This window comes from Parasteatoda tepidariorum, chromosome 8, assembly GCF_043381705.1.
Source record: "Parasteatoda tepidariorum isolate YZ-2023 chromosome 8, CAS_Ptep_4.0, whole genome shotgun sequence".
Classification (NCBI taxonomy): domain Eukaryota; kingdom Metazoa; phylum Arthropoda; class Arachnida; order Araneae; family Theridiidae; genus Parasteatoda; species Parasteatoda tepidariorum.
The window spans coordinates 69,440,558-69,457,563 of NC_092211.1; the positions used below are offsets into that span (position 1 = coordinate 69,440,558).

Below are 17,006 nucleotides of genomic sequence, written 5' to 3' on the forward strand. Positions count from 1 at the left end.
ATTAGAATATGTAGTAACTAAGCAATAAATTCTTTTTCTTATTAACATTTTGTCTGAACAATAATAAACTTCTAAACACTTATTCTATCGCGTCAATACTTTTCGCCGGAATTCATTAATCCACGTATTCCTCAAATAAAAGGCGCGGCCCCAAACGACAGCAAATATTTATCCAAGTTAACAACTATGAAGACACATTATGGTAGTAAAACAATAACAAGCCTCATTTCCGATTCGAAAACAGAAATCGGTATCAAACTTTCATTTCAGTTTCAGGCTGGAAAAAGTTACGACACATGTCACATCATAAATTTTTAACTAAAAGACAAGTACAGGGTTTGAACAAAATTAAATCTGATACTAATTATAAGTAAACAATCTTTCTTTTAATAGCAAATGTTTTGAAATATTTTACATGGCAAACCTGTGCATAACAAAAAAATAACAAGCAAGAAACACAATTTGAGAGATCATGCTTGGAATTTTTAAAAATGGTGTATTTTTCACCCGTGCAAAATTTGCATATTCCAAAACGAACGTTGAAATTTTCTTTCCTTTTCAATAAAACTACAATTAAAAAAGTATTCTTATATAAAGGCAGAGATGGCTAGGCCATCTATGGAGAAGCCCTGAAAATAGCACCATGAGAATTGTGAAAATACCGCCCCGAGATGTCACGCCCCAGAGGCTCAACGACATCGAAAAAGACCTGAAAGCCCTAAAGATTAAAAATTGGAAGGGTGTTGCGATGAATAGGAGGTGCTGTTGTTTGTCAGCTGCTGAGGCAGCGAAGGCCAGCAAAGGGCTGCTGCGCTAACAAAGAAGAAGAAGATTCTTACATAAATGTTACAAACTTACATAAAGATTTCAAAATTGCTGGCATTGAAGCTAAAAAGAATTTATTAACTTCCTCTCCTTATTTCAGTCACTCCAAATTCTGCATGGGTAAAAAGAACACTGTTTCTGAAAGCTTCAAGCATGATATTTCAGAATGTACCAACAGCTTTGCCATGTAAAATCTTATCCAATACATTTGCCGCTAAAACTTAGACTGTTTACCTGTATAAAAGGGTTTTTATAATTTTGATCTACCTATGTAATAAAAGTTTCAAATATTCAAGCATAAATTTTTGAAAAAAATGCCCAGAAAAATAAAGATTTAATTAATTTTCAAATTACGTTTCCAAAATTTACATTTTTTAAATGTCTCAATGTGTCAAAAAGAAAAACTCAGAGCAGTTTATTTTTCTCCAATTAAAAAAGTTTTTTTTTCGTATAAAGAAACAAGATAACGACATTTTAAGAAGTTTAGTGCGGACTTAAATTTCAGAAATCTTCCACAGGGAGCAGAATTAAAATCAAGCAACGACGCGACGAATGTAATGCAAAAGGTCCTGTTACAAATTTGGCGAAGAATTTACTACCCAAGTTTTCTTTAACAGTTATAACGTATGCATTAAAATATATTTTTAAACCAGATGAAGTAAATAATCATGAACAGTTCATAATTCAGCAATTATTGGGGCCTCAGGACGCGTAATTGAAACCAAGCAATGGGTCCAATTATAACTTTTTCGAAAAACGCACAATCAACATTTCCGGAACAGCAAATTTAGACTAAAACGTTTAGTCAGGCAAGACATTAGCAAGTGCAACCTTAGACCATTCTTAGTTATTTAGCTCTTTGTTGTTTAAACACATAATGAAACATATCGTAACACATAAATTACGATTAAACACATAAATTACAATTAGTTTAACATTTGCACATCTTGTGATTTGTAACATCTGTTGAATTCGTTTTGCCAGACCGGCTACTCTGCACCAAATACGGTTAACATAACATCTATATTAAAACTGCATTATCCAAAAATAAAGAAAATAGTGATGATTAGTTTATAATTAAAAATAGTTTGTTTCGAGCAGCGAAAGCTCACTGACGTGCAATATAGAATATTTAGCAGTTCTGTTGGTAATAAAAAAATGTGCCACCAAATAATATTCTTATTGTATTTTACGTACCACAATAGAGATTTAGTCCGACGTATAAGCACGTTAAGCACACTTAACAGGTTAAAAGTGACATTTCTTGAAGAGTGTGATCACAAACTCACTGTTGGTAAAGCATATTGTAAAGTATCTTCTTCAAATTCATAAAAACTGTAGTAATTTTTTTTAAAATAATGTATTATGTCACCAGATTTTCGGCAGCTGATATAGCAAGGGTTGCTTGTGAAAAAATTCGATTGAATCTACGCAGTAATTTTGGTTGGCATCCTTTCAAGTATGGAAAGTGAAAAGCTATATTTTCGCATATTTACTTTTTTTACTATTGATAAGGTAAAAATGCTGTTCAAGCAAGAAAAAAATTATGCCATGTGTATGGAGAAAATGTATTGACAATACGCCAGTGCCAAAACATGTTTACAAGATTTCGAATCGACAATTTTGATGTTGAAATAAATGTACCCATTCTGGAAGGTCAATTGAAGCTGGTGAAGATACAATATAAACATTTATTGATGCAAACTGACGAATATTGCTGAGAGATTAAATTTATCGAATTTGACCACTCATGATCCTTTAAAATGCCTAAGTTTAATCTCACAGCTCGACATATGGGTTCCCCAATGTTCTTAACGGAAAGAAATTTGTGGCATTGCACTGACATCTTTAATTTGGTTTGATCTCAACGCTCGACATGTGGGTTCCCCAATGTTCATAACGGAAAGAAATTTGTGTCTTCACGTTGACGTCTGTGATTTGGTTTGATCTCACAGCTCGACATATGGGTTCCCCAATGTTCTTAACGGAAAGAAATTTGTGGCATCGCACNTGCTTGTGAAAAAATTCGGTTGAATCTACGCAGTAATTTTGGTTGGCATCCTTTCAAGTATGGAAAGTGAAAAGCTATATTTTCGCATATTTACTTTTCTTACTATTGATAAGGTAAAAATGCTGTTCAAGCAAAGAAAGAAATTTTGCCATGTGTATGGAGAAAATGTATTGACAGTACGCCAGTGCCAAAACATGTTTGCAAGATTTCGATTCGACAATTTTGATGTTGAAATAATTGTACCCATTCTGGAAGGTCAATTGAAGCTGGTGAAGATACAATATAAACATTTATTGATGCAAACCGACGAAGATTGCTGAGAGATTAAATTTATCGAATTTGACAGCTCATGATCCTTTAAAATGCCTAGGTTTAATCTCAAAGCTCGACATATGAGTTCCCCAATGTTCTTAACGAAAAGAAATTTGTGGCATCGCACTGACATCTTTAATTTGGATTGATCTCAACGCTCGACATGTGGGTTTCTAAATGCTCTTAACGGAAAGAAATTTGTGGCTTCGCACTGACGTCTTTAATTTGGTTTGATCTTAAAGCTCGACATATGGGTTCCTCAATGTTCTTAACGGAAAGAAATTTGTGTCTTCACGTTGACGTCTGTGACTTGGTTTGATCTCAAAGCTCGACATATGGGTTCCTCAATGTTCAGAACGGAAAGAAATTTGTGCCATCGCACTGACGTCTTTAATTTGGTTTGATCTCAACGTTCGACATATGGGTTCCTCAATGTTCAGAACGGAAAGAAATTTGTGTTTTCACGCTGACGTCTGTGATTTGGTTTGATCTCAAAGCTCGACATATGGGTTCCTCAATGTTCTTAACGGAAAGAAATTTGTGTCTTCACGTTGACGTCTGTGATTTGGTTTGATCTCAAAGCTCGACATATGGGTTCTCCAATGTTCTTAATGGAAAGAAATTTGTGCCATCGCACTGACGTCTTTAATTTGGTTTGATCTCAAAGCTCGACACATGGGTTCCTCAATGTTCTTAATGGAAAGAAATTTGTGCCATCGCACTGACGTCTTTAATTTGGTTTGATCTCAACGCTCGACACATGGGTTCCTCAATGTTAATAACGGAAAGAAATTTGTGTCTTCACGTTGACGTCTGTGATTTGGTTTGATCTCAAAGCTCGACATATGGGTTCCTCAATGTTCTTAACGGAAAGACATTTGTGTCTTCGCGTTGACACCTGTGATTCGATTTTTAAACGTCAAGAAAATGAGTCACTTTTGAAGTGTATCATCACTGGAGAAAAATATACAACTTGTATACAACTATGTTTTGATCTCTGCAAAATGTTTTAGACGGTAAAACCCTTACTTCAAATGAGGAGGTCAAATATCATTGATCAATTCTTTGTCTGCAAAGAAGAAATATTTAATGAGCGTTGAATTATGCCTTTGCCAGAAAGATGGCAAAATGTATTTGACAAGAATGTACAGTATAGGATTCAATAAAATATTTCTCCACTGAAAGAAAATCGGGACTATCATTATCGTGAAAGAAAAAAACGAAATTACATTCCAAACAACCCAATACACGAGAAAACGATTTTATTACCAAAATAAATTTACAAGAAATAGGAGTAGAGATACTTGAGTAAATATCGTAGTATCAATCTTGATAAATAGATAAAAAAAATTACTTTATTTGTTTCAAAGTAAAAATTTGAAGTTGGTAAATATATCTTTTCCTATTTATATTCAAGCAACATTTACATTTTAACTTCTTTGCCAAGGAACATAAAAAAAAATAATGTATAAAATAAAATAAATCTTTGTTTTCTTCTTTTAATCAATCAAGAAAAAGGAGAGGAAATTTAACTTTCTCGCTTACTTTTCCAATGAAGGGGCGAGAGCTTACCATTTTTTATCATTTTAATTGAGTGGGGGTGAGTGTGGACATGGGACTATTCTACACAACTGGAATGTTACTGTTATTTTTCCCTTGAAATTTTCTGTGTAAATTTTGGCAGATTAGTAAAACTGAGTTTCACTTTAAAGCGTAGTTTCATAACAAAACATATTGTCAGTTAAATTTAAAAAAAAAACAAAAAAACAATACTGTTATGGTGGAAAAATAAATTGCTTTTAATTGCTTTTTAATCGCCATTTCAAGCTACTTTAATGCAACCTTTTTAATAATAGGAGTCATCATGTTATGAATGAATATGCATATTAAGCACTTGAAAAGACCCTTTGGATTTTAATTAACCAATAATTAGTTTAATCATCATAGCTACAATGATTTTGACCACCACTTCATATTGTTACGAATTTGTAAATGCGTGTATAATTTTGTGAAAATTCTTGTATACAGCTAAATATTTCAGACGGACTCTAAATAAATAGTTAATCAGAAAATGTGTCATTATTAAGTAACTAATAAATAGTTAATAAATGAATTTACTTTTTTTTTACGCTGAAATAAATAGAGCTGATTTACAAAAGTTTAAATTTTTAGTGATGTAGGTATTTATGAGACTTTATTAAAATGTCTTATCTCAAAAAAATTTCGTAGCTGTGTTACTAAATTTAATTGAACACAATTCGAGGCATAAAATGAAACAAAAACTATTCAGTGCTGTTAATTAGTTGCTTGAGAACTCTTAGTAAAAATGTCTAATTAGTTAGTAAGAAACGCTTTCTGTGTAAAGAGGATAATTTAAACTTCAGTATACCAACAATGTGTCTGTTCTATACGTAATTTGAAAATAAAAGTTTTAAAATAACAATAAATTTTTGAAGATTTACAACAATACTTTGATTCTTAGAATTAATAGAAACCATGAAAAATAATTGAGAGTCATTGTTTAAATAGCTTAAATCATTGTTGGTAGCAATACATCAATTGTTAAGAACAGCAACAGAGAGGCAGAAAATAAATTTTACTCATTCTCTTTTGAATATTACTTGGTGAATGTGCTTGAATTCACTGCGATTTTCATATTTAATTATGAGTTTTCTATATAACCGAGCGGTATTAAATTACTGGCTCCAAAAGTTGCAAAAGTTTCCTCAGATAACATGTATGTATAAACCACGCACTTTTTAAATTCGTGTAACTTTAAATATATTATTTTCAAATATGATTAGAACATGATCCGGGTAGCAGAACTCGCAGAATCAATTAGCAGGACTAACTTCAAAAATTTTTATTTTTCTGCGACTTTGATGTTGTCAAATGATTATTATTGTTCGAAAGCAAGCTTAATCTAACATATGTTTCACACAATTTTCAAATATTAAATATAATAATGTCATGCACAAAAACTCTATGTTGCTTAAATTTAATCTTAAAAATATCTTTCTTGTCTAAACAACAGCACGATGGCAATATTTATAAGTCATTGAGTTGGATAGAAGTTCTGTTCTCGACTGGTTTGAGCAATAAGTCCCAACTTGCTTTGCAGTACCAATTGCATGACTATTCCCATAATGTTAGTTTCCAAAATGTGGAGTTTTAAACTTTTCTTAGCCAAATTATTTTGCATGTAGAATTAAATTTCTTTTCAAACAAAAAAAATTTCTATAAAAAGTACATTTCTAATTTTATTTTTAGCTTCAGAGGAAACTAATGCAGCTGGTGATGAATTGGATAATATTGAGTAAGTACTTTTATTGAAATTCGCTGTGTTAAAATTTCATCATAATTAAAACTTTTCTTTAATGGACAAATCGAAAATAAAAATATATTGCTGCATTGTAGAGGAACTATATAAGTTGGAAAATTGTAAAGCAATAATAGTATTACGGTTGATTAATATAAGCAGTTAGCACTAAAAAAATTTTCATACTGTTCGCAAATTGAGTGCTTGATTATGAAAATTACTCACTTGGTTTAAAATGCTGAACCATCATTTCTGTTTCATTCATTAATTTATTATGTTTCATTTATTCATTTCATTCGTTTACCATCTCATTTCTGTTTCATTCAGTTATAGTATTAAAAACTATTTGAAATATCTATGTTCCACACGTTTTACAACAACTCATAGATGTACTATAGCTACTTTTTAAAAAATACTATAGCTACTACGTCTTTANGGAACCACTTTCCAGCTAGCTATGGTGCTCAATTTTCTACTGGATCTCTGCATCTCATTATGAAATTTAATAATTGTTTTTACCACCTAAGCTAAAATTATTGCGTTTCATATTACTAAAGAGAATGATCACTAATCAAATTACCGATCATTCCTTGTGTAGCTATTGGCACTGAAAGGTCTGAACTGGCTTTTCGGTTGCGTTCAGAAAGCTGAATTTCTTGACAAATTAAAAAAGGAAAATTCCACATTCATTATAGTTTTGATTATTTTATGACTACATAAAACACTCGAATTATGACTGAATTTGTTATTAACTAATAATTACGCTAAGATTTTTGTTAACATTTATTGAATATGCCTGGTTAATTTTATTGATTAAGAGTTATAGTTAGAAAATAGCTTTTAATTACAGTAAAAAAATAAAAAATTAATGGAATGTTTAAAAAAAACTTGAAATACATTACTATAATTTTAGGGAAGACTTAGGTCTTCAAGATGATGTGATTGGTGGACGTGCTGGGCCAGAATTTCTATCTGGATCTGGATTTTCCATCTGGAAAATAATTGGTTGGAGGTATAGTAATTTTATTTAAATCAAATCAAATATTTAAAATATCATTGCAAACAACTCTGTCCTCATATTCAATTCTATCCTCATAAACTGGTTACTATAAGTTAAGGAAAAATGGGGAAGATGGCCATAACTTAAAACGTTATCCATATAATTAAGAAAAAACGTCCGCAAAATAGTGCTGATAATAATGTATAATACAACATGAAATGTAATAACCAGACAATTATGGTGATACATATTTTAGCATGCGTATAAAAGATGAGTAAATCAGGTGTGGCTTGAAAAAGGACCTTCAGTATGGAGTGTGATCACCTCTAGCAGGTATACGGGACATACAGCGATGTGTGATGCTTTCAATTAAGCGGCCTACTAGTTCTGTAGGAAGTGCCAGCCATTGTTCTTGCAAAGTTGCAATCGTGGTAAAGGTCTGATAAGGAAGATTAGGAACAGTTAAATGTCTTTCTAAAGCATTTCATACATACTCTATGGGTTTCAAATCCGGTGATTTAACAGGCCCCTCTACGTACTGAATTGTTTAATCCTGAAGATAATCGTCCACAATGCGAGCCCTGTGCAGCATTGCGTTATTAACTTGTATTACGAAATCATCACCTATTGCTCGAAATCATCACCTGTGGCACGAAATCTCACCTGTATGCTTGATAAGCTTTATTGTATATTACGTATAACACAATTTTCTCAACTAGATTAGTTAAAATACTTCACAATTGGTAATTGATTTAATTAAAGTAAAGTAGGAAGTCAAGAAAGCTGGGATTTAGTAATGTAGCTGAGGTATTAAAAAGGTAGGAATTTTTTTTTCAAAATATTAATTTCGATTTATATCGACATTTACTAAAAACATATAGTTAATTAATTGGAATACTTTAAAGCACTATTCGGAATTTTATTTCAATAATAAAAATTATTTAGAATCATAAGGCATCAAAAGTGTAAATTTTACGAAAATGTCCCATGAGCGCTTTATTCATTTTTTAAAAACTATTTTCCTGTTATAAGGTCTTATAAAACCTAGAATTTAATTAACGTCACACATGTATTATTGTTATAGACGGGATAAAAGAGTGTTGGATGATTCGATGCTTGAGTGTTATGAATACAAATGTGAGGAAAAAAGTCTCCATCCTATGTTGGGAGAAGAAGTAGTTGAAAACAACAGGTATCTATAAAAATTTTAAAAACTATTTTTTTTTATTTAAAAATGAAAGCATATCTTTATCATAGATTTTTTTTAAAAATACAAATTGTAGAGTTTAAAAAATTCATAAGTGCTTACAACTTCCAAATAAATCAATCTATCGTTTAACGGTTTGAGCCTTTTATAGACAAAATGATTTGAGACATGTATTTTATGTTTAAATTTAAACTCAAACTTATGCTTAAAAACTACTAGTTAAGAAAAAAAATTCAAAAAGAATAAAATAAATAAATACTGGTTGCTTGCAATGAAAAATAGAAATTTATTTTGTACTTTTCAGGTACTTGACTGTTCAACAATTTAATATTTTCAGCATTTATCTCTTTTGCTTTACAGTATATGTTGTTTTTATAAGAACGTAAAACTACATGCTATTAAAATTCTATTCATTAATTAATTTTAAAAAATGAATCTAAAGATTTTAGGATTTGGAAAAGATTTAATCTATGTAAATAATTTTTTTTTACATTTCAGTATAAACCAAATTTTAAAATAATTTTAAAAAAATGCCTTATTATTTTAGAGTTTTATTAAGCACGTTTTCATTACTGAATTTATTAAACATTCTTACTTGAAACAAGTAATGTAATTTTTAAATTAAAAACTAAAAAAAAATATATCCTTTTGCTTATTAAATAAATCTCTCAATGTAATGACATAAATGAAAGAAAATTTTAAAAAAATATACTCTGATAAACACTTTAAATTTCACCATGAAAAACACTTTATTATTGTTCTAGAGTTTTCATGTGGGACGATGGTTCTAGACAATTGTTCTATACAGAAGAATGTGTTTCTGAAAAGTCTGGTGACAATGATGTAAAATTTGAAAGGTATGAATAAAACTCTTAAAAATAGTTTTTGTTCTAAATTTTAGTTAGACTTTTTTTCATACTAACTATTCTTTAATTACTCTGCATCTCAAAAAAGGAAAAAATAAATTTTAAGCACTGACACTATTCCTCGTGCTTCTTACGTAAAATGTAAAGTTGAATCTTAATGTGACCCCTGTTTTTTCCCTTAAGTGTCCATTTTCTAATTAGACCTTCCTTTATCACTTTTCCATAAATTTATAACCAAGAACTAAATTTGAAGAAAGGAATAGGAATACTTTTTACAGTTTAACTTCTTGTAAAGGAAGTTGAAGAGTTCAAATGAGTTTCACAGAAAAGGAAGAACGTGAGAAATATTGAGGAGATTTTCCAAAAACTTTTTTAAAAAAATAATGTTTTTTGCACTTGATCAAATCAATATTCAAACAAGTAATATTTTGATGCTTCTGAAGATAGGAAAATTAAGCAAATCATAAATAAAGGATAACTTTTTAATTATATACACCTAGTAGAAGAATTATGGTCAAAATAACCAGAATACAGTAAAATTTACAGTCTGTCTGGTTATAGGAGAACATTAAAAATCTCGGTAATTTTTAGCGAAGCGCTTTAATAATAGATTTGCGAAATTAAAAATAAAATGTAGTTTTATAATGTGTGATAAAATTTGGTAAATGTCGTAAAAGTTGGCAATTGCACTATGATACCTTAGAACATGATATAAGCATTTAATCGGTTTAAATTTACATTTCAGTTTTGTAGTTTTTATTAAATGGGTTGCAATAAGAACCAGTTTTAAAAACCGGAATTTTCGGTAAACCTTTGCAATATGAGAGGAAAAAGTTTCAAATGAAGGATTTAATTACAGTTTAAATTTCAGTTTTATTAACTAGAATTGTGGGGGTATTTTACCAGAAATTTCACTGTTATATACAATTCAGATATTTTACCAGAATTTTTTTCTTCGTGTACTTCATTGTATTCTTTATAAAATAAGAATTAAAAACAAATGCCTACTGATTGTTTACAATTCAGAAATTTGTTGTTTTTTTAGTTTTCTACTTCTTTTTTTTTAATTAAATTAATGTTCGATCAAAAGAAATTACGCACTGATTAACTCATGAGTTTTCCAGAAAATTTGAAGTTTCCAATATTTGAAACTTATTGAAAATATGCAAGGTATTAAATAGTTTTTTTCTATTATATGGGTATTATAAGTTCATATATCAATTAAGAAACCTATTCACCTAATGAAAATACAATATTTGGCAAAATAAAGAATAACATTAACTGAAATAAGGAAAAAAGATAAACTGTATTTTTTTTTTGCGCTGAACCTCGCAAGCGTAATAATAATTAATTAAAAAGACTATTTTCACCTTAGCTACGAGTTATAATAATTACATTATTGAAATTAGTTAAAAAAATCTTTTTAATAGTTTTTTTTCGCATATATTTTATTTAAAAAGTAAGTGATTTCAGAACTGCAAAAGTTATGTTAGATAAATTAAATGTTGAGTTTAATTAAACTATAAACCAAATTCGATCCTATAATAAATTAGTGAAAAAAATAATATTTTCAATTAGGTCTAATTTAAATATTTTCATTTTCAATTTCAGTTTTGACTTTAAGAAAAATTACAGTTTTTAACTTGCAACTAGCTTTTTGGATATAATTTAATTCTTTAGAGCAGTCTTCAATTCTAAGCGTTCATCTAATTGTTTTTTTCACCAAATGTTTTAAAATATTTTTATTAATTAATTTAATGGAATAAAATTCTTTTCGTTTAAATGCATGTCTAGCAAATCTGTTTAAATTAATAAAGCGATATTTCACTACAATTTTAGTGTGGAAAGTGTACAGAAGGATTCTGTGGAAAAAAATTTGGAAGAAACACATTCCGAACCAAAAAAGAACAACAAAGATGTTATGGCTCAAAAGTACTAAGATTTATTTTAATACCAAAATAAATATTATAAATATGATTTGTAGTCGAATGATCATCTTTTCCTAACTTGCTGTCAGACTACTTTCTTTTCCGATTAATTTAACAGTTTATTAAGCAAATTTAATTTAAGAAAATATTTATTAACAATTTATGTTTTAACTTTATTGAAGTATTTTGTACTAGACCAAGCCTTATACTAGAAGCAACCATCACTCTACCGTATCTTTCTCCTAATTTAGCATTGACCAAATTTGTTTTTTAAAAAATCATCGATTCTCATGGAAAATGTCTCGTTTTAGCAGCTCGATTGCTATTACTTCCTTTTTTGCCATCCAACAATAATTTTAATAAATCATGACTTTGTCTAGGTTGAAGTGTTACTACAAATCCTAACATAATTTGAAGTAATAAGCAAAAAATTCATTTTAATTCTATATTCTTTTTAATTATTTTTTTACTACATTTTTTATGTTTGATACACTTTCTTTAATTGAAAGAAACTGTTTATAAATAAGTTTAACTCCTCAGTTAAGAAAACAAATCCAGCTTCATATCACAATAAAAACATTTCAGTATTTTAAATGCTTTATGCACCTTTAAATCCTTAAAGGATTGAACGTTGCTTCGAATACTAGATGTTAGGTAGACAATTAAAATCTGCATTGCAACGACTGGATTAAAATTTTTAAAAAATATTAACAAGTCTATATACCAGATCACAAAGTAATTTAAAAAGTTCAGAAAATAATAAACATTTTTGCGAAACTCAAATTTGAATTTAGAAGGAAGGTAAGACATATATGTTACTTTTCTGGAAGAAAACGTTAATAAGTTTAAAATAAATCTTATATAAATTGTTTTATTGGAATAAATAATTTTCAAAATCTTGGAATCAATCTAACGCACTTCAATCTGATTATTTACTTATATGTAATATAATATAATATAATTTAAGAAAAATAATAATGCGTTTTTATATAATAATAATACTCTCACTATTATATTGATGTATTTTGCTTTAGTTACATTAATACAATATTGGAAAGCACCATTTTTTTTAAAATATAATCGTGTGAGCTGATGACGAGATTATATGTTTTATTAATTTTAATTTTCAAATATTTATTTATTTAGTTTCTTATTTTAAAAAAATCTTTTGATTTGTGAATATTTTTAAAAAAATCATAATCTCTTTTCTTCCTTTCTTCTCCTCCCTCTTTTTCCTCAAATAAATTGCACCTAAATCTTTAAGTGAAACCATGTATGAAGAATGTGTAAAGAAAATAGTAAGAATAATAACACCATGTTTTCATTTTAGTGGGGAGCTTGGTATATCGAACTGTGTGATTAGCAGTACTGAAGAGCCAAATATTCCATCTGAACCCACGTTTTCATTTTGGAATACAATTAGCAAATGGTTTCCGAACGGAGACCCTGAGCATGTTGTTAGAAATTATAGGTATATTTATCTATCTATCTATCTAATATTCTTATTTAAATAACATAAACAAAAGAGAAATTTGTGTAAGAACTTGCGTGTTAAAATTTAACCAAATGAAAAAAATAAACTTTTTATTATTTTATTTTAGGATTGATGAAAATACTTGGAATGATGAGATGTTCGATTGTTTCAAATATGCCTATGAGGAGAGAAATGTTCCTCCCAATTTGGCGAGTGAAGTTGATGATAATGAAAGGTATTTATGCAAATTTTAAATAAAAGTTTTCGATAAAAAAATTATTTTAATTACATATAACAAATATTCTTTCGTTTCTTTGTTACATTAAAATTGTTATATCTACAAAACAATAATTTCTGAAGAAGGCAGTGCTGGTATTTTAATTATATTTAGTATTTTTGTTTATAAAGAGTAGCCTCTGTTTATTATTAAAATAAAAAAGATACTTATTTTTCAATGTTATATGTTGCACTAAAGATAACAATTCATTTTTGTGTTAAATACAGTTAAAATAATAATTTGAATAATAAATTTGGTTGCTTGGAATGAAAAGAAATTTAATTTTCGGAAAAAAATCTAGTTTTATCTGTATGCATACATCTAAAAAAAATTTATTTAAAGGCGAGTTCCTAAATGTTTATTTACATGCATGCGCATTGTTGTTAAAATTTATATCATAAATTCGTATAAATGCAGAAACTGTTGTTCTGATAATCGCTTATAACAGCAATTTATTATCAAATCTATGCATTAAGTTTATAAAGCAATTCTAGAATAGTTAAGAAATGAAAATAAATTAATCAAGAAAAAATTACTTCTTACATTTCAACAAAATTTTACTTTGAATAATGCAGGAGAAGACTTCTATTCTTATTATCAAGATTAAACATGCTTTCATTTTACAAATTTGATGTAAATTTTTTTTTAACTTAAACCTTATGTTCTTTTTATTATAATTCTTAAAAAAATTGTTATTTGATTATAAAATAAATATCGTGATTTAATGACAAAAATGAAAGAAATTTTTAAAAGCATGGTAAAAAATTGGTATGTGGTAAAAAATTGTATTCGTAAAACTCCAAAAAAGCAACATTTGTTAGTAATTTGTAAAGTTTTGTACCTTAATTTAGTTCAAAATTTTTACGCACTTTACATTCTGAAAAATGGAGAATTTACAGCTAATTTTACTCCATGTTATGCTTCAAATTACTGATATTTTGATTTAAAATTTAAAAAAAAATTTCCGAGATATTACAGGACATTATAAATATGTAATCTATGAAATTAATTTTGTAATTCTGTTACGGAAAGGATAATTTAGAAGCTATATGTAAATTTAGAAAAGATTGCTGAGAAGCTATCTACGAAACTTCAATTGTTTCTGCATAAAAACACGAAGTTGATTTTTACAACTTATGTGGAATGTGCATTTAACAGTGGTTCTGCTAGTTTTTATATTTAAATTTAAGTTAAAAAAAAAAGCTTCAAACTTTCGATGAGCAATATTTAAATAAATGAAATAAATGAGCTTCACTGACATGACCTTAGGAGGCAAAATATTTCGTTTCAGAAGTAAAATATTTAATTTAACGCTCGATATTGTTATAAATTGATTCTCAATCATCGGGGTTGAAATTATTTTTTATTTTTTAAATGACATGTATCACGGAGTTGTTGTTTTTTTCTGTTAGCAATTATCTAGAAAAAACTGCAAAGAAAGTTCATAACAGCTTTTTACATTTTCAGAGTTGGAATATGCTCTTTAGGAAAGGATGTTGAAGCATCGGTTAAGCTGGAAATTTTTGAAAAAAATTTCACCCCTGATCGGGGTTTTGCAAAGGCGGAGTGTAAAAGGTATTTTCATTTTTAATTGCATATTTATATATATATATGAAGAGAGAGAGAGCAGGTTTTCTCTATTACATTTTGCATGATTCCAATATTTTGGTTCAACATTGAATTACTTTTTTAATCTACTTCAACATTGGTCTTCAACATTGGTGTTATTTGATTTGTAAGAAACCTGTAATTTTGCATGTAATCTATGTAATGAAAAGGGAAATTGAGCAAAAAATACCATTTAAAATATTAGTTTAAACAAAGTAAATAAATGATAATAGTAATTAAATTAAAAATTTCTAAAGGTTTTAACAGGTAAAATAGGAAATAGATTTTAAAATTTGACGTCTAAAATGCATTTAGCACATACAAAATGGATTTAAACGTCTTCATATTCCAATTTAGAACTGAAATTATTTTTTGCATCTTTTTTAATCATTGTTCAAATATGCCAAATTTACGAACGTACACTTCCTACTTACTGTCATTTTGGAAGCAAAATCTTTTTTCTAGGGCAATCTTTAATACTGAAGAATCATAAAACTTTGTTTTCAGAAATGTGATACTAAATTAGAAGAAAAAACTAAAATATAGAATAGCTTTTAAATTGCATGAATGAGTTTGATTTTTCTCTGAAACGATTGAAATGCTTTATGCACNTTTGGATGTAATCTATGTAATGAAAGGGGAAATTGAGCAAAAAATACCATTTAAAATATTAGTTTAAACAAAGTAAATAAATGATTATTGTAATTAAATTAAAAATTTCTAAATGTTTTAACAGGTAAAATAGGAAATAGATTTTAAAATTTGACGTCTAAAATGCATTTAGCACATACAAAATGGATTTAAACGTTTTCATATTCCAATTTAGAACTGAAATTATTTTTTGCATCTCTTTTAATCATTGTTCAAATATGCCAAATTTACGAACGTACACGTTCCTACTTACTGTCATTTTGGATGCAAAATCTTTTTTCTAGGGCAATCTTTAATACTGAAGAATCATAAAACTTTGTTTTCAGAAATGTGATACTAAATTAGAAGAAAAAACTAAAATATAGAGTAGCTTTTAAATTACATGAATGAATTTGATTTTTCTCTGAAACGATTGAAAATGGGCAAAGTTCTTACTATTGATTTTTTTAGTTTCAGAGTTGATATTCTGGACGTAGAAGTTGCATCTTCTGTGAAACCAGAAATTGAGGCAGAAAAGTTCGCCCATAAACTGGGTTGTGGAAATGAGGGCGGAAAAAGGTATTATATTTTTGTTTGAGTTAATAAGTTTTTTTTAACATTTGTTTTTAAAATAGTACAATAATTTTATCGGAACTTTTAATAGCTTATTTTTATTATTTTGGTTTTTTGTAGTAAGGTTTTTTGTAGTTAGTAAAACTTACTTTTTATCCTAATATATTATAAATATACGTTTTCTAACCTTGCTGTACAGAAATCTTAATTTAGAACATATTGATTCGTTTTTTTTTTAGGAGTGATAGTTATGAGGCAGCCAAAAATGTGGTTGGTGAAGCAGGGAAACAGAAAAAAACTAAAAAGAACAAAAAAAAGCGTGTCGGATGGTTTTTCCGAAAGTTATTCTGTTCCTGTGTGAAGAAAAACAAAGAATAGTTAGAGGTGACAAGTGACGGTTGAAGCTGATTTACGTAGCTTCAGAAACATTTATTTCAACGAAATCTCATCAAAGCCATCGTTTCTGTCATTTATCGAGGCGGATGAATTTCATATATTGTTCTATCTGTTTCAAATGATGTAATTTAGGCCTTTTTTGGTATTTAAATAAAAATGACAGTTTTCGGCGTTCATTGTTTCTATTTCTTATGCTTCAATCATATCATAAATTTATTAGCAACTAAGTAGCTCAATTGAAATAAAGCTCAGCACTGAAATCAAGATCAATTTGCAAGAACGGTTCATATCCATGAAAGTTGATTCTGAGAAGAAGGGAAAAAAACGGATTTTGTGGATGGACATAAACCATTTTTTCCTCAAACCGGTCCATCCTCTCTGCGTAATAACTCTCTTATTATTTATTTGACATCATTATTTATTTGAAAAAAAACTTAGTAATTTTCAATTGATCTAATCGCCATTTTTGTGAAAAAATGGTTATAAGCCGTTCTTCCCCCTTGATCTTCAAATATTTTGTTATAGTTAATAAAAACAGTTTAAATACCTTATAATTCTGATAGAGGCACAGTGCTCAAAA

At 28.4% G+C, this 17,006-nt stretch overlaps 1 protein-coding gene across 1 annotated transcript; it reads left to right on the top strand.

Moving 5' to 3' along the window:
• Window positions 1-643: 643 nt before the first annotated feature.
• LOC139426148 (uncharacterized) lies at window positions 644-16,591 on the top strand. The gene is made up of 10 exons (XM_071183915.1): window positions 644-767; window positions 6,419-6,464; window positions 7,381-7,479; window positions 8,552-8,659; window positions 9,439-9,531; window positions 12,799-12,939; window positions 13,070-13,177; window positions 14,687-14,794; window positions 15,929-16,036; window positions 16,270-16,591. The coding sequence occupies exons 1-10, from the start codon at window positions 644-646 to the stop codon at window positions 16,406-16,408; spliced, it is 1,074 nt and encodes a 357-aa protein (XP_071040016.1). The 3' UTR covers window positions 16,409-16,591.
• Window positions 16,592-17,006: the final 415 nt, after the last annotated feature.